Source organism: Pristiophorus japonicus, chromosome 11 (genome assembly GCF_044704955.1).
Source record: "Pristiophorus japonicus isolate sPriJap1 chromosome 11, sPriJap1.hap1, whole genome shotgun sequence".
NCBI classification, from domain to species: domain Eukaryota; kingdom Metazoa; phylum Chordata; class Chondrichthyes; family Pristiophoridae; genus Pristiophorus; species Pristiophorus japonicus.
In genome coordinates this window covers 6,123,612-6,148,337 of record NC_091987.1, presented here as the reverse complement: position 1 = coordinate 6,148,337, position 24,726 = coordinate 6,123,612, and the positions used below count along the sequence as shown (strand labels likewise).

The 24,726-nt window shown below is 43.8% G+C and overlaps 1 protein-coding gene across 2 annotated transcripts in view; it reads right to left on the bottom strand.

Moving 5' to 3' along the window:
* Positions 1–24,726, bottom strand: part of appa (amyloid beta (A4) precursor protein a) — a 174,119-nt gene that overhangs the window by 10,472 nt on the left and 138,921 nt on the right. For both annotated transcript variants that reach the window (XM_070893219.1, XM_070893218.1), the window contains 6 exons: positions 14,967–15,100; positions 14,605–14,679; positions 14,144–14,302; positions 11,052–11,180; positions 7,926–8,025; positions 2,549–2,770 (listed from right to left, as the gene is read on the bottom strand). In XM_070893219.1, coding sequence (XP_070749320.1) covers positions 2,549–2,770; positions 7,926–8,025; positions 11,052–11,180; positions 14,144–14,302; positions 14,605–14,679; positions 14,967–15,100 — 819 coding nt within the window. The remainder of the gene's footprint in view (positions 1–2,548; positions 2,771–7,925; positions 8,026–11,051; positions 11,181–14,143; positions 14,303–14,604; positions 14,680–14,966; positions 15,101–24,726) is intronic.

The following is a 24,726-nucleotide window of genomic DNA, read 5'->3' as shown; positions in this document are numbered from 1 at the left end:
CTAATCGTATGGAGTAAAGTGGGTCGAAGCAATGTTCCCTGTAATTTGTGTTGGTACTGCACGGCCCCTTTAAGCGGCTGCGTGGGCCATTCAAAATACCACACAGGCACAGTCATTACAGTGAAAAGCCGGCAAGCTGGCTGCGCAGGTTTCCTGGAGCGCTGAGCATTTGCACAGCTTAGAGGGAATGTTGGGTCCAAAGGCTACGCCACATAGCAAAGAATGGTGGCTAAAAATCATGTGTTACCAAATGACATTGGCAAAGGTTTAGGAATAGGCTGCATAGCCTTCCCCTTTTAACATCGAAAGAAAATAGAACAAAACTCCATTTTATTCAATTTTGTAGGGTTTTTTTTGATGTCAAGGTGAAGGAAGATGGTACTGGAGAATGAAACTCTTTCCTTTTCAGGCACCCAGTTTCAGTATCGAGCACTCCCCGGTCAGGTATAGCGCAGAGTGAAGCTCCTTCTTACTCTGCCTCAACTATGTGCCCCAGTCCCAATCTCTCGAGCTTTTACTGCACCATTGACATTGTTTCCATTTTCGCACCAGTCATCCTGTTATTTGAGTGCCAATCAGAACCAGACTTGGGTAATGTTGTGGTGTGGGCCCCAAGTCCCCGGGAATTGGATTAAGATTGGGGCTCAAATCCCTGGGAACTGGATTAAAATGAGTTGCCGTATGACCCTTACAGTCAGAGGAGACCTTCACACCAGCCTGGGTTGAATTTGATCTCCGGGTCCAGAGGTGAAAGATCAGGGTTTAACCCACTGTGCCAATTTCCCACTTGACTTCTTAAAAAAAACTCTTTCTTTTTCCCGTTGAGATTTATTGAATTAAAGAGCTTGCTTTTCTTTAACATTCAATTTCACTTGCGGTGGCACGCTGAAAATTATTAAAAAGATGAACTATAAGGTAGGTAATCATAAATTTTCAGAACCCAATTATGCTCATTAGAGCAGAAAGGGCTGGATTTGTGATCACACTGTTAATAATAATTAGGTTCAAGTTTTAAGTTGCATTTTGTAATCTTTTTTGCTCTAGGTTCCTTCTCCCCATCTGCGCTGCCTTCCTTTAAGCTTTGCTTGTGCAGTAGGCACACAGGTAGATTAGATCTATTCAATTTAATTCAATCCAATATATCCTGAAAACCAGAACATCTTTTCCATTTAGCCAATGGTGAACTGCATAATCAATGAGGGAGAGAAAAACAAACATTACATTGCAGCTTTGAGGATGAGGCATATTTTCAACAGTCCCCTCCATTTTTAACTCTCTCTCTGGACCAGGTACCATTTCTGCAGGAGACAGAGGATAAGGCCTTTCTGAGGCCTCTTTGTCCTTGCCTCTTGGTGATTTGTATGACCAGCTCAGGGGAGACTGTCCCCATTTTCCTTTTGGGCAAGTACTCGGTGTGTATTTAGCAGCTCCTCCTCAATTAATGGGCGAGACTGGGAACTCACCACACGTGGAGAATTAATAGGCCAGTGGTGCACAACTACATCCGCATTCTGAGTACAGTGGACGTTACTTCGGAGGTGAGTGTAAGTGGCATGAAAGGCTACAATCAAGAGAATAGCCCAGGATCCGCGGGCTCACATTTGGACTGTACCTTGATCAGGACTGCATATCTGTATGCTTAACAGTTTAAAGACACAACCCGATTTTCACATTTTTTTTGTGGCAGTAGCTTCTCTGCCAATGGCTGAGGGGGTAATTGCCCAACCTTGGATCAAAAGATCCCGGATTTCTGTCTGGGTTCAGTTAAGGCACTGTCATTAGACCCAGCAATCCTGGGCCAGAATAGGGAGGGGGAAGAAGCCCAATTATCAAGTGGCCCTTTTTTGTTTTTGGAAAGTGAACAGGTGCAGACTTCAGGCAAGGACGGGGGGGGGGGGGGGCGGTCGTGAGGAAGAGAACAGAAACATGTTCTTCTGGGTGTCCATGGGAAAGGCAGTTCTTGCAGTGGTTTGTGAAGAAAACAAGGATTTAAAAAAAATTATAAAGTACCAACTCTTGCAAAACATCTGCCATGTTCAGGTAATTGGGAGAAGGGATATTTTTTTACACATTATAGAATATATTTTTCAAAAAGTGCTTTGTGGCATTCTTGCAATTTTATGCTATATTTGGTCACAAGATCAGGAGGGAGATGAGTCATCACTGAACGGTTCTCCAAACACGTCAAAGGAAAGTCTTACCCAGCTTGCTGCTGCTTCCCAATTAAAGTGGGAACTAAATAAACATTTCCCTCCAATAGTCTGCAGTTTAATTCAGGTAATAAATCTTATTTTCTATCAATACCAAATGCAAACTGTTAAATATGAAAAAATTTCATACAGTCATTGATATCTTATTCCAGTTGGTAAAAATACAAAGCACATTATCTCAAGCAGACACAACTGCCTGTATTCTCACCAGGGCCCCACATTAAAAACAATTAACATGCTATCTGGAACGTTACGCATGTAGTGTACTATTTTGTCCCCAACTATTTTCCACCTCCTATAACTTGTGTTCAGTTCCAGCTCCCCCAATACGTGATTACCTTCATTCTCCGTGTTAGCAGGGATGGAGTCAATGACAAATGGGTGCAGAGGTTGAAGGTCATCCAGACTGAACTCCCCGTCATCTGGCAGAAGTTCTATTGTTGTTTTGGTTTCGGAGAGTGACGGGACCAGTGCGTCGTTTCCGTAGCTAATTCGCGTGTCGCTGACTGAATTTGCCACCATGTCGTCTATGTAGTTCTGCTCCTTCTGCAGCAGTTCATCTGCGTTAACATAATGCTAGGGTCACATCTTTGGAATGGTGCACAGGTGATGAAAACAACTTTTATCATCCTCTTAGATTTAAAATATCATCTGCCCAAATATTACCAGTTTGAATGTTTTTTTTTTTAAAAAAGGGGCAGGGAAACGGTGGAGAGGCAGCAATATCTCAGCTTCGTCATTTGCAAGATCCAAATTTCATCGATTGGAAGTTAAGTTTCTGAAAGTTGTTGTTCCATTTCCCCATAGACCTTATTTCATTGTAACCCATTTTAACAGCAATTTTGTAATAAGGGAAATAGTCTTACTTTGAAGTACTAAAGACTTCCCTTATTTTTTTTTACTCAGGCCCTTCACCAGTGATTGACCTGGGCTCCACACCTGTGCCATTGCCATTCAGACTATTGCTCAGCAATGATTAGAACATTATTTGCAGATTTTTAGGGGGTAAGGGGCTGCAGCAAAAAAGATCTTGCCGCAAGCCTACACTGTCACTTCATGGCATCAGCTGTGACTCAGTGGGCAGCACTCTCGCCTCAGAGTCAGAAGGTTGTGGGTTCATGTACAATTCCAGAGACTTGAGTTCAAAAATCTAGGCCGACACTCTGGTGCAGTGCTGAGGGAGTGCAGCACTGTCGGAGATGCCGTATTCGGATGACACGTTAAACTGAGGCCCCATCTGCTCACTCAGGTAGATGTAAAAGATGCCATGACACTATTTTGAAGATGAGCAGGGGAGTTCTCCCTGGTGTCCTGGGCCAATATTTATCCCCCAATCAACATTACTAAAACAGATTATCTGGCCATTATCACACTGCAGTTTGTGGGAGCTGGCTGTGCACAAATTGGCTGGTGCATTTCCTACCTTACAACCGTGACTACACTTCAAAAAGTACTGCATTGGCTGTAAAGCACCTGAGGTCGTGAAAGAAACATAGAAAATAGGTGCAGGAGTAGGCCATTCGGCCCTTCGAGCCTGCACCACCATTCAATATGATCATGGCTGATCATTCAACTTCAGTACCCCATTCCTGCTTTCTCTCCATACCCCTTGATCCCTTTTAGCCCTAAGGGCCACATCTAACTCCCTTTTGAATATATCTAATAAACTGGCCTCAACAACTTTCTGTCGTAGAGAATTCCACAGGTTCACCACTCTCTGAGTGAAGAAGTTTCTCCTCATCTCGGTCCTAAATGGCTTACCCCTTATCCTTAGACTGTGACCCCTGGTTCTGGACTTCCCCAATATCGGGAACGTTCTTCCTGCATCTAACCTGTCCAATCCTGTCAGAATTTTATATGTTTCTATGAGATCCCCTCTCATTCTTCTAAATTCCAGTGAATATAAGCCTAGTCGATCCAGTATTTCTTCATATGTCAGTCCTGCCATCCCAGGAATCAGTCTGGTGAACCTTCGCTGCATTCCCTCAATAGCAAGAATGTCCTTCCTCAGATTAGGAGACCAAAACTGTACACAATATTCCAGGTGAGGCCTCACCAAGGCCCTGTACAACTGCCGTAAGACCTCCCTGCTCCTATTCTCAAATCCTCTCGCTATGAAGGCCAACATGCCATTTGCCCTCTTCACCGCCTGCTGTACCTGCATGCCAACTTTCAATGACTGATGTACCATGACACCCAGGTCTCGTTGCACCTCCCCTTTTCCTAATCTGTCACCATTCAGATAATATTCTGCCTTCCTGTTTTTGCCACCAAAGTGGATAACCTCATATTTATCTACATTATATTGCATTTGTCATGCATTTGCCCATTCACCTAACCTGTCCAAGTCACCCTGCAGCCTTGGCATCCTCCTCACAGCTCACACTGCCACCAGCTTAGTGTCATCTGCAAACTTGGGAGATATTGCATTCAATTCCTTTGTCTAAATCATTAATGTATATTGTAAATAGCTGGGGTCCCAGCACCGAACCTTGCGGTACCCCACTAGTCACTGCCTGCCATTCTGAAAAGGATCCGTTTATTCCTACTCTTCGCTTCCTGTCTTGCCAACCAGTTCTCTAACCACCTCAATACATTACCCCCAATACCATGTGCTTTAATTTTGCACACTAATCTCTTGTGTGGGACCTTGTCAAAAGCCTTTTGAAAGTCCAAAAGATTTTAAGGCACCATTTGAACATGGGGGGGGGGGGGAGATGGGGGGTTCTCCCTGGTATCCTGGCCAACATTTATCCTTTAACTAACACCAACAAAAACACATTAATTGACCATTTAATTCACTAATGTTCTTTGGATTTTGCTGTGTGCAAACTGGGTGTCACATTTGCCTACATAAACAATGACTCCACTTCAAAAGTACTTAAGCAAAATACTGCGGATGCTGGAAATCTTTCTGGGTGCTGGTCATCGACCTGAAACGTTAACTCTTTCTCTCTCCACGGGTGTTGCCTGATCTGCTGAGTATTTGTAGCATTTTCTGTTTTTATTTCAAAAGTACTTAATTGGCTATAAAATGTTTTGGGTACATCCTGGAAATATGAAAGGCATCATATAAATGTAAATTCTTTTTTCCTTTCAACTTAAAATAAAGTGTCCCAAGATAAAAGCAAGAGTCTGGCAACTCTAATTAAATGAAATATTTTGGGTAGAAGTCAGGATTAACAACTTCTCAATTTGGGGAGTGATTTAGGGAAATGTAGAGTTTGTCTGAAACTGAGGATTGATTGGTCTCCAGGAGCATAATTCTCATACCTGACTGGCAAGAGGGGACAGAACTATATAATTCTGTTAATGATTATCGCTCCCTGCCTCCAGAAAGCAGATTGTTTAAAAAAGCAAATCCGTTGAACTCTGATCAACATGTTAAATTAAAAAAAACAGTAACCTCTTCAAGGGTTGGTGTTTTTTTGATTTCAAACTGGATATTTTTCTGAAGCAAGACCTTTATGATACAACAGTAATTATAAAGGGAAATGTAATTCACTGCTTCTTCTTGGAACAGCACTGCTCTGAATTCAAAGCAGAATAAAAAAAACATTTCCACCTTGGGTATAGAGTGCAGCAATGTCACTGCCCCGGGCAACAATTAGTCACTTCACAAAACTGCAAATACACAATTGTTAGTAGGTGTTTCTAAAGTACTGCAAGAGCTCTAGGATATAATCGATGTATTCACCGAGGCATATGAAAACATCCGTGAGACAAAGGTCCTCCACCAGCCTGCCCTCGCCGCACAGCACTGCCCCCCAGTCATCAAGATTCACGGCGCGGCCCTCGACAACATGGACCACTTCCCATACCTCGGGAGCCTTTTATCAACAAAGGCAGACATTGATGCGGAGATTCAACATTGCCTCCAGTGCGCCAGTGCAGCCTTTGGCCACCTGAGGAAAATAGCGTTCGAAGACCAGGCCCTCAAACCTACCACCAAGCTCATGGTCTACAGGGCTGTAGTAATACCCGCCCTCCTGTATGGATCAGATGCATGGACGATGTACAGAAGACATCTCAAGTGGCTGCAGATATATCACCAACAATGTCTCCGCAAGATCCTGCAAATTCCCCTGGGAGAACAGACGCACCAACATCCGTGTCCTCGCCCAGGCTAACGTCCCCAGCATTGAAGCACTGATGACACTCGATCAGCTTCACTGGACAGGCCACATAATTCGCATGCGAGACTTCCTAAGCAATTGCTCTATGCGGAGCTCCTTCACAGCAAATGAGCCAAAGGTGGGCAGCGGAAACGTTACAAGGACACCCTCAAATCCTCCCTGGTAAACTGCAATATCACACTGACACCTGGGAGTCCCTGGGCGAAGACTGTCCTAGGTGGAGAAAGTGCATCCGGGAGGGCATTGGGCTCTTCAAATCTCAACGTCGCGAGCGTGAAGAGGTCAGGCGCAGGCAGCGGAAGGAGCGTGCGGCAAACCAGCCCCACCCATCCCTTCCCCCGACGAATGTCTGTCCCACCAGTGACAGGGTCTATGGCTCTCGTATTGGACTGTTCAGCCACCAAAGTACTCACTTTAGCAAGTCTTCCTCGATTCCGAGGGACTGCCTATGATGATGATGATTGTAAACGCAACACAGAAATTATAGGCAAAGAGCACTCAGCACACATGCACTGATAATGGCTTTAAAAAAAAAACACATGCCTGTATTTAAAATATAGACTGTGCTTATTGCTCATGTGTGTTGGGCTGAAACTATACTCAAGGTGAAGAGGCACTTAATAAAGTGCAATAAATGTTCACACAAAACTGTTATGTCAAGAAAAGGGACAATGTGCTTATAGAAGTCAAATGAATTATTAAATGTTTAGCGATTTAAAGATCAGGCACTGTAGACCACACTGAGCAAGGTTCATTTAGTAACCATATTAATTTTACTTACTGTATTCCTTTTTAAAAAGATTTTATTTATTGTTTTGATCTGCCAAGATTGCCATTTTGGCTTCCACACAAAGTTGTACTACGTCAATGCAGCGCAAAAGTCGATTTTTAGTTAATAAGATTTATAGATCCTTTTTCTCCAACTTTCTCTTCCTTTATCCAAAGGCTCAGACTCTTGAGATACAAACGTCAGCAGCCCTCTGGTATCTCACCCAAATGGCCATTCTATATGTATGAGCCCTGGACAGTGAATACAGTTATTCAACTGTGGAGGGCATCACAACAGAGCCGATCAAACACACACATTTTCAATTGGGGATCACTGGATATTGACCAAGTGTGAGACCAATGTTCCCTCTAAGCTGCGAGTGCGACCGTGCAGCAATCTGCAAGGTCCCTTCCCTTGCAGGCCGCTCACAAGCTTTTACTTTGGAAATCCCGCGCATGCGCAGAAATTTAAAAGGACTGTGCATTGAAAGAAACAGGCTATGCAGAACAAAGTGCATCTTACAGGGAACATTGGTGAGGACTGAATAGGTTCTCCCTTCTGTAGTCCAGGGCTTTAAGGTCAATTAAATCTCGCGAACTGCTGTGTGACCGAGATCAGTTAGTGGCACGAACTGGGAATCGAACCTGGGTTTTTTTGGCTTGTGCAGAATCATATTACATTAGTCAGTGTATTTACCCATCAGACTCAAGGGGCTGAATGGCCTACTCCTGCTCCGTCCGATGGTCCTTTGGTCGTGCTTGTGGCATAAAGATAATAAGGATAAGAACCAACACATTTACAGAAACGTACCAACTTCGTCCTGGATCTCCTCTGCGACTGCTGGGACTTTGTAAAGCAGTGACAGGCTCTGGTTCATGCGTTCATCAATCACACGCAGATGAGTCATTACCTACAAGAGAGGCAAAAAGTCAAAATCTTTACTAAATCTATACACTGTGGAGAGTCGGAGACACACTTGCTCTCATCAGCTTACCATTACTGGGAAAGTGCAAAAGCACACTAGAATCTCACAATTATTCCCATTTTCCAGAGACTGCAATAGTTTAGAAACTAGTTGCATCCCCACTATGTTTATTCAGGGTTTCCTTATATTATATGCAATGAGTTTCCGCTGACTAGTTTCACCCACCAAATGAAGGTATTCCCTTTCTAAATGTACAAATTGATCAGCTGAAGATGGTTGCCAGTGAACTTGGTTTTCTTGTAATTTAATTAACTTTGAAAATATTCAGTCCAACTAACAATTTTTTGCGCTTTAGTACCAGCAGAAAAATCTGACTTTTCAGAATAGACTACTGGGTAAAAAGGCCACTAGCAGCTAAATGCAAACTATTTTATATCTATCCCATCAAGTCACCAAATTATATGCTTCTCCTACCAGCAATAATGGGTATGATTTCCAGATCCACAGCAATGTGGTCGACTCTTAACTGCCTTCTGAAATGGCCTAGCAAGCCACTCACTTACCAAACCATTACAAAGAAGTATACAAAAGTAAAACCGGACGGACTACCCAGCATTGACTTAGGCACATGGGAACACTACTACCTCCAAGTTGCACACCATTCTGGAAATATATCGCAGTTCCTTCATTGCCGCTGGGTCAAAATCCTGGAATTCCCTCCCGAACAGCACTGCGGGAGTACCTTCACCACACGGACTGCAGTGGTTCAAGGCGGTGGCTCACCACCACCTTTCTCAAGGACAATTAGGGATGGGCAATAAATGTTGGCCTTGCCAGCGATGCTCACATCCCATGAACGAATAAAAGAAAATTGGTAACATCCAAGATAGCCAAAACAACACTGTCTTGCAACTACCACAAACGTTCAACTATTGCACTCAGTAGCCTATTGTTGCCGTTATAATCTCTCAGTATAGATTTAGTGAAGACCAGGTCCTCAAATTTACCAGCAAGCTCATGGTCTACAGGGCTGTAGTAATACCCGCCCCTCCTGTATGGCTCAGAGACACGGACCATGTATAGTAGACACCTCAAGTCACTGGAGAAATACCACCAACGGTGCCTCTGCAAGATCCTACAAATTCCTTGGCAGAACAGACGCACTAATATTAGCGTCCTCAACCAGCATTGAAGCACTGATTACACTTGATCAGCTCCGCTGGGCGGGCCACATCGTCCGTCTGCCAGACACGAGACTCCCGAAACAAGCGCTCTACTCGGAACTCCTTCATGGCAAACGAGCCAAAGGTGGACAGAGGAAACGTTACAAGGACACCCTTCAAAGCCTCACTGGTAAAGTGCAGCATCCCCACTGACTCCTGGGAGTCCCTGGCCAAAGACTGCCCTGGGTGAAGGAGGCGGGTCCAGGAGGGCGCTGAGCGCCTCGAGACTCGTCGGCGAGTGGATGTGGAAGACAAGCGCAGGCTGCGGCAGGAACGTGCGGCAAACCTGTCCCACCCTCCCTTACCCTCAACGACTATCTGTTCCACCTGTGGCAGGGACTGTGGCTCTCGTATTGGACTGTTCAGCCACTTAAGGACTCATTCTAAGAGTGGAAACACGTCTTCCTTGATTCCGAGGGACTGCCCATGATGATGATATAATCTCTCCATCTTCATCCTCTTGTTGCCGCAGCTTTTCTAAGAGGTTTTCTTTCTTCCTCCAACCCTTCCAGTCCTTCAAAATAATGACTAGTTAATAATTCTTGAGAATATTTAAGTGTTTACTGTTGCTAACATAATTTTGAAGGAGGGTAGGACAGAAGAGGCACAGGCACGATGGGCCGAATGGCCTCCTTTTGTGCTGTATGATTCTAGGAGAAACCAGCTTGGTGAAGATACTGTCACAAGGCACCCTCCCTCACCATTACCACTATTAATTTTCAGATAATTAAATCCAGCAAAGGAGTTAATACAAAAATGGTTTCCACACTATCCAACACTTTAAATGTCATCTGAAAGGAAGTGATTTAAAACCTAAGAGAGTGTGTGAAGAAAACGCCTTTTACAGACCAGAATTGCACGTTAAAATAATTAGGCTGTGAAATCTATTTTTATTTTAAAAACTCTACGTCTTAGTATTGTCAGACCATGCATGACAGGCTACCAGACGCTAGGAATCAAACCTTGCTGCTCGGAGCCAGCTACTCAGTAGTGCTGGCGATCAAACGACATCCTAACATGGACACTGTCGACTGGCGCTTGGATGTGTTGCTCCAGCAGAACTCTTGATAAACCTTCACTGTCTATGCTTCCAACACTCAAGCTGCCACCTTTTATTCTAATAAGTTTAATAATAGATTTAAGAGTTAAGACTTGCAAAAGGCAATAAAAGGACAAGTTTTCACAGCTTGCTTCTAACTTGTGGAAGTGTAAACTTGGCAAGACCTCTTGGGTACAGGCAGAAAAGCAACGGTTCTTTGCTATTTTCGCATTTGTGCTTCAAGCTATTAAGATCACAAAACAAAATTTCAGTCAACTCGCACATAGTTGGGTACTGGTACGTTTCAAGTTCCTTTCCCGGCTCTCTTACCACCATGTCCCTGATTCACAAATGAGTGCCCTGGGAGACTGCTCAACAACTGGTCTTCCTGGCATCATACACTTTTCAGCAGATTAATTTGACAAAGTAGGAGGAGGAGGGGGCTGAAAAGAACCAAAATACACCGGACTAGAAATTTAAAACCTTAACTAAGCCAAGCTTTGTAATCAGAATTTTGTTGGGATAACATATCTTGTGAAAGTAACTATCTTTTGGTTTCACATTGTCAAATTAAACTGGATGGGGGGGGGGGGGGGGGGGGGGGGAGGAAAACTGGTTAGTACATAGTTATGTCCACTGCTACTGGCTTGAGTTTGGAGTTTAGCAAGGTTGGAAGCTGCAATGGATGTGCGACGCAAGCTGCATTAACCACAACATCGCTAAGCTGCATATCTTGATCAGGCTCTTACTTGTGATTTGATCTGAGCCGCCTTCTTGGGGTCAACCATGCGGACGTGTTCGAAGTGTTTCAGTGTGTGCTGCCTGTCTTTCTGCTCAGCACGGATATACTTCTTCAGTGCATTGAGAACATGTCGGGGCTAGAAGGAAACAGCCAAGTTATTTTGGTAGAATGTTTTTTGCTGCTGGAAACCCTGCACTAATTTGCACAGGAACTAAAAGTAACAAAAAAAGCCACAAACAGCAGCATATAATACTTTACTCATTTGAATCTCATTCATAAAATTGTAATTCAGTTAAATCCAGACTTTTTCCATTTAATAAAATTAGGGTATGATTAGATTCCAGAAAACTCATTAAACTGCAGTGCCCCACAACAGCCCATTTCCCAGACACACAGCAGGAGCTGAAGTTGATCAGCACTTCCCATTCTGAAGAGGATCACAGTTTCAGGAATGCACAGTTCACATACTTGAGAACCAGTAAATTCCACCATTTGCCCACGGGGACAGGCAGGTCCAATGAGCCACTGGCAGCTGTGCGAGAACGCGAGCCTCGAATTCCCGAAATACTTCAAAACTTAGGATGGGCCAGGAAGTTGGTCAGTTTTGTTATTAAAAAGGACCTCCGCTCAGCTGCCAAGTTATTCCCCCCCCAGTGTCTATGCATCATCTCTGGGAGGAATGGGCAGGAGACCTTCTCCGACGCATCTACCAATGTCACTCTGTATCGCCAACTAGGAAATCAATGAGCTCGGCCCAAGGTAACTGGATCTCCTTTTTCCTTCCTCTGGGCAGAACGTCTGGCAACCTTCTCCCAGGACAATTGGAACCACACCAAGAATAAGTACAGGTACAGCAAGTGATCAGGAAGGCCAATGGAATCGTGGCCTTTATTGCAAAGGGGATGGAGTATAAAAGCAGGGAAGTCTTGCTACAGCTATACAAGGTTTTGTTGAGGCCACACCTGGAATACTGTGTGCAGTTTTGGTTTCCATATTTATGAGAGGATATACTTGCTTTGGAGGCAGTTCAGAGAAGGTTCACTAAGTTGATTCCGGGGATGAGGGGGTCGACATGAGGAAAGGTTGAGTAGGTTGGGCCTTTACTCATTGGAGCTCAGGTGATAGAAACATAGAAAATAGGTGCAGGAGTAGGCCATTCGGCCCTTCTAGCCTGCACCGCCATTCAATGAGTTCATGGCTGAACATTCAACTTCAGTACCCCATTCCTGCTTTCTCGCCATACCCCTTGATCCCCCTAGCAGTAAGGACCTCATCTAACTCCTTTTTGAATATATTTAGTGAATTGGCCTCAACAACTTTCTGTGGTAGAGAATTCCACAGGTTCACCACTCTCTGGGTGAAGAAGTTCCTCCGCATCTCGGTCCTAAATGGCTTACCCCTTATCCTTAGACTGTGACCCCTGGTTCTGGACTTCCCCAACATTGGGAACATTCTTCCTGCATCTAACCTGTCTAACCCCGTCAGAATTTTATATGTTTCTATGAGGTCCCCTCTCATTCTTCTGAACTCCAGTGAATACAAGCCCAGTTGATCCAGTCTTTCTTGATAGGTCAGTCCCGCCATCCCGGGAATCAGTCTGGTGAACCTTCGCTGCACTCCCTCAATAGCAAGAATGTCCTTCCTCAGGTTAGGAGACCAAAACTGTACACAATACTCCAGGTGTGGCCTCACCAATGCCCTGTACAACTGTAGCAACACCTCCCTGCCCCTGTACTCAAATCCCCTTGCTATGAAGGCCAACATGCCATTTGCTTTCTTAACCGCCTGCTGCACCTGCATGCCAACCTTCAATGACTGATGTACCATGACACCCAGGTCTCTTTGCACCTCCCCTTTTCCTAATCTGTCACCATTCAGATAATAGTCTGTCTCTCTGTTTTTACCACCAAAGTGGATAACCTCACATTTATCCACATTATACTTCATCTGCCATGCATTTGCCCACTCACCTAACCTATCCAAGTCGCTCTGCAGCCTCACAGCATCCTCCTCGCAGCTCACACTGCCACCCAACTTAGTGTCATCCGCAAATTTGGAGATACTACATTTAATCCCCTCATCTAAATCATTAATGTACAGTGTAAACAGCTGGGGCCCCAGCACAGAACCTTGCGGTACCCCACTAGTCACTGCCTGCCATTCTGAAAAGTACCCATTTACTCCTACTCTTTGCTTCCTGTCTGACAACCAGTTCTCAATCCATGTCAGTACACTACCCCCAATCCCATGTGCTCTAACTTTGCACATCAATCTCTTGTGTGGGACCTTGTCGAACGCCTTCTGAAAGTCCAAATATACCACATCAACTGGTTCTCCCTTATCCACTCTACTGGAAACATCCTCAAAAAATTCCAGAAGATTTGTCTTATCGAAACGTATAAAATTATGAGGGGGCTTGACAAGGTGGATGCAAGAGAGGATGTTTCCACTGATTGGGGGAGACTAGAACTAGAGGACATGATATTAGAAATAAGGGGCCACCCATTTAAAGTAGAGATGAGGAGAAATTTCTTCTCTCAGATGGTTGTAAATCTGTGAAATTTGCTGCCTCGGAGAGCTGTGCAAGCTGGGACATTGAATAAATTTAAGACAGAATAGACAGTTTCTTAAACGATAAGGCAATAAGGGGTTATGGGGAGAGGGTGGGGAAGTGAAGCTGAGTCCATTATCAGATCAGCCATGATCTTATTGAATGGCGGAACAGGCTCGAGGGGCCGTATGGCCTACTCCTGTTCCTATTTCTTATGTTCTTAAGTAGGGAGTAGCCTACAGATCTGTGACAGTGCAACTGCATACCAGTGCAACCGCATACCAGTGCAACCACTAAAACACAACACCTTTTAAGCAAAAATAAGGTAGCTCATTTCATTGAGCAGACATAAACCCTTAAATAGTACAAAGGCAAATTTGATTAATTTTTTGTAAAAAAAAAAATAAATTATAATCCCCAAAACAAAGTATGAGCCAAAGCTTTAAACTCCCTTGAATGAACAGTGCCCTGCCCTGGGCTGTCTCCTGCAAGCAATGTGCCAATTCTAAATGGACAATTTTGCTTTCTCCATACAGCAATGCACTTACCCGGGGTGGATCTGCCTGCAGTGCAGCAAGGTAGTTCTCCAGTGCAATACGGCGTCTATCGTTCAGCATGGCCTCCACCCTTGCCATGTGGGTCTCTACCAACTGCTGTCTCTCGCTTGCTGCTTCCTGCTCTAGTGATTCGACCATCTCCTGGAAACGCTTAAAAGATCACAAAAGGCTCCCATTAAAAAAAAGGAACAGCTTCCAATTTTCTATTCAAAAGAAGCATAAGATTGTAAACTGTAGGCAGTGATTTACAGCAACAGTCCAGACTACAAGATCTAGCCTACAAAAGATACAATAGTGTCACACCAGTTTACAAAGCTGGAATGCACAGATGTAGAATAAATCTCAATGATTTAAAGTATTAAAGCTAATCGTGCATTCCATTCCCTCTCAAACAGCGACTGTGCTTAAAAAAAACCCACAATGCTTAAAACCACCACCGCATTCATGCGTACCTGAATGACGGCCTTTTTGTCAGCTTTAGGCAGATTTTTAGCTTGACGCTCAGCTTCTTCCCATTCCCTCATTATCTGAAGACAACACAGTGCATTTAGAAACCCAGCTCATGATTTGCATTGCCCAAAATCAATATCATGAATCCTACAGAAGGGGCTGCAATACAACTGGTGTCATGCAAGCACACTGGATTAGGATTGTAGTTTATTCACTTCAATGCGAATAGTACATTGATGCTAAGATCAGTGACAAAATTGATCAAATAGATCAATCGCTATCATACAGGACCAGTAAAAACTGATTAACAATTTAACTCCAGATGAAAAGACCTCAAACAAAACACACAGCGAAATAAGCCAACCTTCGACATGCGCTCGCGATGCTTGGCCTCCAACCTCTCCTTTGCCTTCTGGAAGTAAGCATGCTCATTCTCATCGCCAGGTGTTTCGAGGTATTTATCAACAGCGTCTGGAGTGCTGGCAGCTGTAGTAGGGACTGAAGGTGGAAGTGACAAAAAAAACATTCTTAACCAAAAAGTATTCCAAGCGAGCATTTTAAAAAGGCCAAGTAACCCAATCAAGTCTATAAAAGCCCAACTCCATCCAGACTTTAATATTAGTACCATGTCTGGGGAGGCTCTTGCACCCCACCCCCCCCATCTTCCTGGACAAGCTACAAGAAAAAGCTCTGTTAGTAACCCTTGCCTCACCTCTAGTCTCCGAGCTCCCTCCCCAATGCATTTTTATTTATGTTCTTCGTTTTATCAGTCTGACTATCAGTGGTGCACTATTGGAATATCATCTTGTTCTTCCTCATTCCAAATATGCCATCATATTAATTCTCTCTCATCTGCATCCTCACTGTGTTGAAACAGAGACTTGTTGCATTGCTGCTATGATACACACTTTCCCTGGAATTCCTTTCCTCCCTCAGTTCTCATAGCTTATCCCTTTTATGTTTGGAATCCTCCCTGAAGACATACTTGTTATTTTCCTCTAACATTTCCAATGTACGTATATCCCTTTGTGTGATGCCAAAATCAAACATAATACTCAGTGTTCTAAAGCATTAGAATAATTTCTGTATAATCATAGCCTACTGTTCTAGATATACAGCCTAGCATTCTAATTAGCTTATTAAAAATGTATACAACCTGTAGTTTGCATAGAATAGGTGGGTCCTGCCATCACCTTCAGGTGCCCTATAAATATTGTGCCTATTTAAATTTCATTGTATGCTTATCGTCCATAATTTCTGACCTACTTACACTTAAGTGTTAATTTTTGTTTGCTGTGGACTCTTTAGCTTTAACAAAATTAGAAGTCTTTCATGTGGAACTTTGTCAAAAGATTTCTGAAAACCTACATCACAAGATTGCCATTCTCTACCCTATCTGTAATGTTCACAAACTCAAAGGTTTGTCAGTTAGGTTCTCTACCTTCTAAATCCACACGAGCAGTTTCTCGTTAAATCCTTGCTATAGATATTCTTCCCTAAAATAGATTTCACTGCTTCTGCCTTTTCAAAAGGTATGTGCCATTTTTGCCTGCTGAACCTCACTAAAACCATGACCTCCAATAACAAGGTCAATGGCTCACACATTTCCTGCCTGATCTCCCCCAGCACACTAGGATATATACGATCTGACAAGAGTATGAAAGGCAAGTAGAATAATCTACTACATGGCATAAATCACTTGATGTCTATCCTGAAATAAATAGTGACATAGAATGAATGCAAGGTGCAGAGTAACTTCATCTTCTTGGTTAGTACATGCATCTTAGCTTCATGGAATTTACAGCTCTTCTACACAGCCTAGTATCAGAAGAGCAGTGCTTCAGGACAAGTTCTATGTTAAAGTCACTATATCAATGCAGGCTGTTTCTTGATGATTAGAAAATAACAAACTGAAAGGCTGGCAAAAGCTGCAGAAAAGTGTCAATTCAAAAATTCAGCTGAAGATCGGACCAGAAGCAAAACAAAACAGACAAAGCCTACATTTTTATTTGAGCAAGCAAGGCAGATTGCAAATGGATTTTTGAAACACCCAAAGGAAATTAGGCTCAAAACGATAAATTTACTAGACACACAGTACATGAAATAGTGGCTCTAATGTCACTTATGCTAGAAGTACAGCAGGGTTAATTCCCCATTCCAGATCAAATAAATGTTAGCTTTATATCTCCTGGACTGGGTACACTATAAATAGGAGATTTGGATCTGAATACCGCATTTTATCCTTTATTACTAAGAGGGGGCATTGGGTACAGAAGGATTTTAAAGCAGAAGCCATTGGGTTTGCTTTTTATAAAAAAATCAGAGCTAAGCCTGAATAAACCTTATGAAGCCTAAAATAGCTCGAGAAGGAGTCAAGATTGCCAAACATCTCGAATACTGATTCCAGCCAAGGAGCTGAGTCAACTGCAAAGGTACCAGTCAACTACAAAAAGTGACTAAGTGGAGTTAGGGAGGGAATTCCAAGTTCTGATCTCAGCAACTCCTCCAATGTCTTCAGTAGAAACCAGGCACTCCACTTTGGCAGGGAAGAAAGAGAAAACAGAGCCAGTTGCTACAAATCTGGCAGTCATGGCAGCTTAGAATCCTCTGGGCGAATTAGAGAAAGTGTCAATTTTGTTACTTGGATAGGAACGGGAGGGTTTGGTAGATGTGTGAAGCTCGATATATAAAGACTCATGATCCTTGAAGAATAATTTATGTACTGTACAAAACAAAATAATATGGAAATGATAGAAGAGCATTGAGGCTTACAAGGACAGTAAAGGTAGGAAAAATGAAAATGGATCCAAATGGCAGCAGGTAGACTTAATTGTACATTTGATTCAAATAAAACATAATAATATGGGGCTCAATTTTCCCCAGTGGTTTGTGCAGTTTTTTTGGAGCAGGCTGCTCTTTTTCGCCTCAGTTGAAAAACCAGTTTCCCCGATCAATTTGCACCAGTGTAACTCAGTTAGTTACGAATTTTTTAGGTTAGTTTTTTTTTCCAGCTAAAGGGGTCGTAACCAGCCACCTATACCACTTCTGGCCATTTAGAGAAGTTTGGTCAGCTGAGAGTTACTTCAGTTCTGATTAGGCCAGCGTATGTGGCCTCTCCAGAAAAACCTTCCCTAGAATTAAGGAAATCGCCGCAGGTAAAGAAATCACGCAGCAGATGCCCGGACAGTGAAAGAATTGAAAAACATATAGCAGTAGCTTACCTTCAACCCCGCCCGAAGGCTGTCCGATCCCATTCTCGGTCCCCGGTTCACACACACACACACTAGAGGCTGTCCGGTCCCATTCTCAGTCCCTGGTTCACACACACCGTCCGGTCCCATTCTCAGTCCCTGCCAGGGCGAGAGCCAGAGACAGGGCGAGAGCCAGAGAGAGGGCGAGCCCTTCGGGCAGGGTTGGAGGTAAGCTGCTGCTATGTGGTTTTCAATTCTTTTAGTGTTGGGACTGGCTGCATGCTTTACTTTGAAGCCTCAGCTCACATTGTGGTCCCTGGTTACCATGGCAGCCCGATCTTTTTGGTCCAGATCAAGGCTCCATCCGCAAAACTAAAGATCGGGTTAGACCACGCCAAAATGAAGAAATCCAACGGGGAAACTTAGAACATTTTTTTTTGGCATTCTTGGGCCCCCCCCAAAAATAGGGCCCAACTCTTCAAGTACGCCACTAAAATGCTTTGGGGAAAATTGAACCCATGGTGAGCAACCAACTGGCCAATGTCAACACTTGGGTTTCTCAGCCCTCCATTTTTACTTTTCTTCTTTCTATCTTTTGCTTCTGCCCCCATTCTACTTCCTTCTGTCTCCCTGCATAGGTTCCCATCCCCCTGCCATATTAGTTTAACTCCTCCCCAACAGCACTAGCAAACACTCCCCCTAGGACATTGGTTCCGGTCCTGCCCAGGTGCAGACCGTCCGGTTTGTACTGGTCCCACCTCCCCCAGAACCGGTTCCAATGTCCCAGGAACTTGAATCCCTCCCTGCTGCACCACTGCTCAAGCCACGTATTCATCTGCGCTATCCTGCGATTCCTATTCTGACTAGCACATGGCACTGGTAGCAATCCCGAGATTACTACTTTTGAGGTCCTACTTTTTAAATTTAGCTCCGAGCTCCCTTAATTCGTCTTGTAGGACCTCATCCCCTTTTTTAAACCTATATCGTTGGTACCTATATGCACCACGACAACTGGCTGTTCACCCTCGCTTTTCAGAATGCCCTGCACCCGCTCCGAGACATTCTTGACCCTTGCACCAGGGAGGCAACATACCATCTTGGAGTCTCGGTTGCAGCCGCAGAAACGTCTATCCATGCCCCTTACAATTGAATCCCCCATCACTATAGCTCTCCCACTCTTTTTCCTGCTCTCCTGTGCAGCAGAGCCATTTGGCTGCACAGCCGTCTGAAACTCCCATGCAGGCTGCTTGCTGGTATCTCAATGGAAAAAATGCGCATGCACGAAAGTTTGAATGAAATGTGCAGCCCCTTAAAGGGGCCACGCACCAATGTTACCTTTAAGCTGTGGGGCGCTCCAGAGGTCTCACGCTGCCAACTTAAACAGAAAAACCGCACATGTGCGGTATTTTAAATATCCACGCAGCCCCCAAATTAGAGGAAACACTGCTGACAAAACTGCATTTATTATCCATGTCTAGTTGCCAGTCATTTAAAAAAAACCAACTGATTGGTTGACTCTTGCTGCCCTCTGAAGTGCCAGATAGTCTGGGACTGAAGTCATATGCAGACCAAATTGGGTAGGGAAGGCAGGTTCCCTTCCCTGAAGAACATTAGTTAGACTTTTGTAACAATCCATCAGCTTTCAGTCTTTTTTATGGTGCCATCCCATAATTAACCAGATTTATTTAATTACATTTCACAATTTGCCCTGGTGGGATTTGAACTCCCAACCTCTGGATTATTAGTTCAGTATCGTAACCACTACACTATATAAGTTGAGTCAGCCTGTTGAAACCGTCTCAGAAACATCAGGGATATGGAGAAAAGGTGAGTAAATGGAGTTGATATATAGATCAGTCATGATCTAATACAATGACAGAACAGAACACCTGGAGTACTGCGTACAGTTTTGGTCTCCTTATTTGAGGAGGGATACACTTGCATTGATGGCAGTTCCGAGAAGGTTCATAAGGTTGATTCCTGAGATGAAGGGACTGTCTTATGAAGAAAGGTTGAGCCTATACTCATTGGAGTTTAGAAGAATGAGGTGTGATCTTATTGAAAAGTATAAAGATTCTGAGGGGGCTCGATGCAGAGAGGATGTTTTCACTCGTGGGGGAATCTAGAACTAGGGGCATTGTTTCAGAATAGGGGTCGCCCATTTATAATGGAAATGAGGAGGAATTTCTTCTCTGAGGGTCGTGAATCTTTGGAATTCTCTACACCAGAGAGCTGTGGAGGCTGGGTCGTTGAATATATTTAAGGTGGAGATACAGATTTTTGAACGATAAGGGAGTCAAGGGTTATGGGGAGCGGGTAGGGAAGTGGGGTTGAGGTCAAGATCAAATCAGCTATGATCTTATTGAATGGCACAGCAGGCTCGAGGGGCCAAATGGCCTACTCCTGCTCCTATTTCTTATGTTCTTATGTTAACAGGCTCGAGGGGCTGAATGGCCTACTCCTGATCCCAGTGAATCTCACCACCCTAATTTGGTTGCGAATTTTTAATTGGGGGTGAAAAGCATAACTGATTTAACAAGGAATGTAAATACTACTGAAAACCTATTTTAGGAGACGAGGTCCAAACATCTGAAACAAAATGATTTCAAGGGGTGTATCTATCCACTCTTCCCACTCCATTGAGGGTCACATGACCAACTCTCATCCTCCTGAAAAGTGCAACCAATTCTCCTGGGGGTAAGAGAACGATTACAAATGACAGCAGCTATATGGAGCAATCCTCTAGTTGCAATAAAATGCAGATGATGAAAACTGACTATTCACCACCATCAAATGAAGTATTGAAAATATTTAAACTGCTTTTTTGGGGGGGTGGGAGAACTTTGGACCTGATGCAACTTGCCAGTACAAAAAGGTTATTGAGCAAGCTATAGAAAACTAGCTGGCTGTCCATTTGCAACATGTAATGTAAAGTGTGCCAAATCCTCTGAGGAGCAGAAAGATTAGCGATGGGTGAAACAAGACTGCTTTACTCAAATTTAGTCACTTGTAGCACTAGCTTTTCTTCCAAGCTGGCTGAGACGCTTACTTTATCTGGACTGCAGAATGAAGGATGGCGTAATCGGTTTGGCGAGGTCTAGTGTCATTTAACTGCTGTGCAAAATGGACTAAAATTTGGAATGTTGAAACAGACACTCGAAGAACTTTGTAATTCACTAAGTCTTCATTTGAGTCATCAGATCCTTCTCATTTGGAATAAATTCCGCATTCCTGTATTTAAGTACACATCTTACCACTCTGCAGAGGTTTGATTCCGATTGGATATTCTTTATTTGCTGTGCAAAAGTTTGGCTATTAAGAAAGGAGAAAGGGATAGACCGGTTAATCACAGGCTAAGCCGCCTACCCTCAGTGGTGGGAAAATCATTGGAAAAAATCCTGAAGGACAGGATAAATCTTCACTTAGAAAAACACTGATTAATCAAGGACAGTCAGCACGGATTTGTTAAGGGAAGGTCGTGTCTGACTAACTTGATTGAAATTTTTGAGGAGGTAACCAGGAGGATCGATGAGGGCAAAGTATATGATGTAGTGTATATGGATTTTAGCAAAGCTTTTGATAAGGTCCCACATGGCAGACTGGTCATGAAGGTAAAAGCCCATGGGATCCAGGGCAAAGTGGCAAGTTGGATCCAAAATTGGCTCAGCGGCAGGCAGCAAAGTGTAATGATTGATGGATGTTTTTGTGACTGGAAGGAATGTTTCGCAGGGCTCAATACTAGGTCCCTTGCTTTTTGTGATATACATCAATGATCTAGATTTGAATATAGGGGGATATGATTAATAAGTTTGCAGAGGATACTAAAATCAGCTGTATGGTTGATAATGAAGAAAGCAAGCTGCGGACTGCAGGAAGATATCAATCAACTGGTCAGGAATTTAATCCAGAGAAGTGTGAGGTAATGCATTTGGGGAGGGCTAGCAAGGAAAAGGAATACATATTAAATGGTAGGACACTGAAGTGTAGAGGAACAAAGGGACCTTGGAGTGCATGTCCACAGATCCCTGAAAGTAGTAGGCCAGGTAGATAAGATGGTTAAGGCAGCCTACAGAATGCTTGAACTGTATAAAATACTGGTTAGCCCACAGCTGGAGTACTGTATGTAGTTCTGGTCACCGCATTACAGGAAGGACGTGATTGCACTGGAGAGGGTGCAGAGGAGATTTACGAGGATGTTGCCAGGAATCTTAGCTATGAGGACAGATTAGATAGGCTGGATTTGTTTACCTTGAAACAGAGGAGGCTGAGGGAAGACCTCATTGAGGTGTATACAATTATGAGGGGCCTAGATATAGTAGATAAAATGGGCCTATTTCCCTTAGCAAAGGGAACCACCACCAGGGGGCATAAATTTAAAGTAACTGATAGAAGGTTTAGAGGGGATTTGAGGGGAAATGTTTTTTATGCAGAGGGTTGTGGGGGTCTGGAACTCACTGCCTGAAAGGGTGGTGGAGGCAGAAATCCTCACCACATTTACAAAGTACTTGGATGTGTATTTCAAGTGCCGTAATCTGCAGGGTTACGGACCTAGAGCTGGAAAGTGGGATTAGGCTGGATAGCTTCTTGTTGGCCGGCACGGACACGATGGGCCAAACTGGCCTCCTTCCGTGCTGTAAACGTCTATGATTCGATGATACAGGGCAGTCATGGATCATGCAAGTTGAGAATCTGCACTTGCCCTGGACGCTGATTTGCTCTTACTGCACCCAATATGCTTTTGCAGAGGACGATGGTAATGCCAAATGGAGCAGTCTCAGCAGCAGTACTTGTATTAAAGGGAACTGAAAATTATAAATAATACCGAGGGCCTCTCTTATGCTCTGGGGCTGGTACTGAGCTACTTTAAAAAAATGTATTGGACACTCCAGGATCACTCTCTAGTGTGCGATCAGTTAGCGCCAGCACAGCTATATAGGGCCCCAACAATTGAACTCAGGGCTCTCGGGCAAGGTACCAGATCAAATGGCTGCTGGCTTTTGTACAATTCTCACCAAATTGAGTCCCTATCTTCAGGAGAGGAGAAAAGGAGAAAATTGGAAAAAATCTAACTCTTCCTCCCTAAAAAACAGTAACAAATAAGAATATGCACTTTCCTCCATGATCCAGAACCATGTAATGGCACAGAAACAAGGCAGTTTACCCATTAAGTCTGCACCAGTGCTTTTTCTTCAAACCATCAAATCTAATTCCAGATTCTTGCTCACTCCCCATATCCTTTTCTTTCAAGCAACTATTTAATTCCACCTGCAGCCGATGACATCCCTGAGGGTCAGCACGCAGATGAGGAAGAGGAGCAGGCCAAGCATGGATCGTTGGGAGACTTGAGAGATAACCGTGCAGGGGGAGACAGAAAAGCTATTGCTGAACATGACCTAGCTACAATCGGACAGCTACGCTAGACAGAGGAGAGGCATTGGAAGAGGATGCCATTGGTAAGTTTGGTCAGGGCAGAAACTTCTTACATTTCTTGATCCAATCAGACTAAAATCAAGAACAGTCAGATCACCTCTGAAAAGAAAGCAGTGATGACTGCTAGATGGGCTGAATGACCTTTTCTCATTTCCAAGTATTTAATTTAAATTAAACGGTGAAGACTAATTTAAGAGCTCTAATATTAGCGTCTAAATTCAGTCTCCAGTTGTTAATGTATTTATAAGAAAAAACTGGGCTAAGCACTGTGCGGTACTTTTCTAAGCAGCGTTTGTTCAGTAGCCTGTGAAACGAGAAAATAGAAGTCAAGCCGAAGCAGATTCACTTAATAGGGATTTACAGTTAAGTTAAGTCTCTAACCGCAATGAATACAATGGCATGGATAGGAAATGGCTTGGTACCCCTTGATTTCTACTCATTAATATTTTGATATCAGATACTTCTTTCTGGAAGTGGAACAGGGAATACAGTCTTTCACGGTCGGTTCAAGTGAAGGTCAGGTGTGTGCGTGTGTGTATGTAGATTAGGTATTTTTGTTTCTGTCCTGTCCTTGAATGGAGTGATTACCATATTCACTCGGAATGCAGCATCAAGTTACTTAAACTCAGGAATTTTATAATTAAAGCATCCAAACAGATACATTTCAAACCAATCAAAATTTTTTGTGCTAATTAAAAAAGTTCTTCAGGGCAGTCCTTTTTCGTGATCAAGTTCTGTGTTCAAGTGACAAGGCTGGCAGTGCAGGGAAATGGAACACTGTCTCATGCCCAGTGTCATCAGCTTTCAAAGCTCTTTGCTCACTCCCAACGATGAACCTTATCCCCAAACCACCATCTTCGCTGCAATGCTCCACCTCACACTCAAGAAGCTTCCCGCTAGAGTGGAACTAAACTACAGAACTCGTGGGAACCTGTTCAACCATCGTCATCTCCAGGCCAGATCTAAGACCGTCCCAACCTCTGTCGTCGAACTACAGTATGCGGCCCTGGACAACGTGGACCACTTTCCATACCTTGGGAGCCTATTATCAGCAAAAGCAGCCAATGTCGGCGAGATTCAACACCGCCTCCCGTGCGCTAGCGCAGCCTTCGGCCGCCTGAGGAAAAGAGTGTACAAAGATCAGGCCCTCAAATCTGCCATGAAGCTCATGGTCTACAGGGCTGTGGTAAAATGGCTGAGAGACGTGGACCATGTACAGTGGACACCTCAAATCACTGGAGAAATACCACCAATGATGTCTCCGCAAGATCCTACAATAACCCTGGGAGGACAGTTGCATCAACGTTAGCATCCTCGATCAGGCCAACATCCCCAGCATCGAAGCATTGACCACACTCTACCAGCTCCGCTGGGTGGGCCACGTTGTTCGCATTGTTCTGACACAAGACTCCCAAAGCAAGCCCTCTACTCTGAATTCCTACACGGCAAGCGAGCCCAAAATTGGCAGAGGTAACATTTCAAGGACACCCTCAACGACTCTTT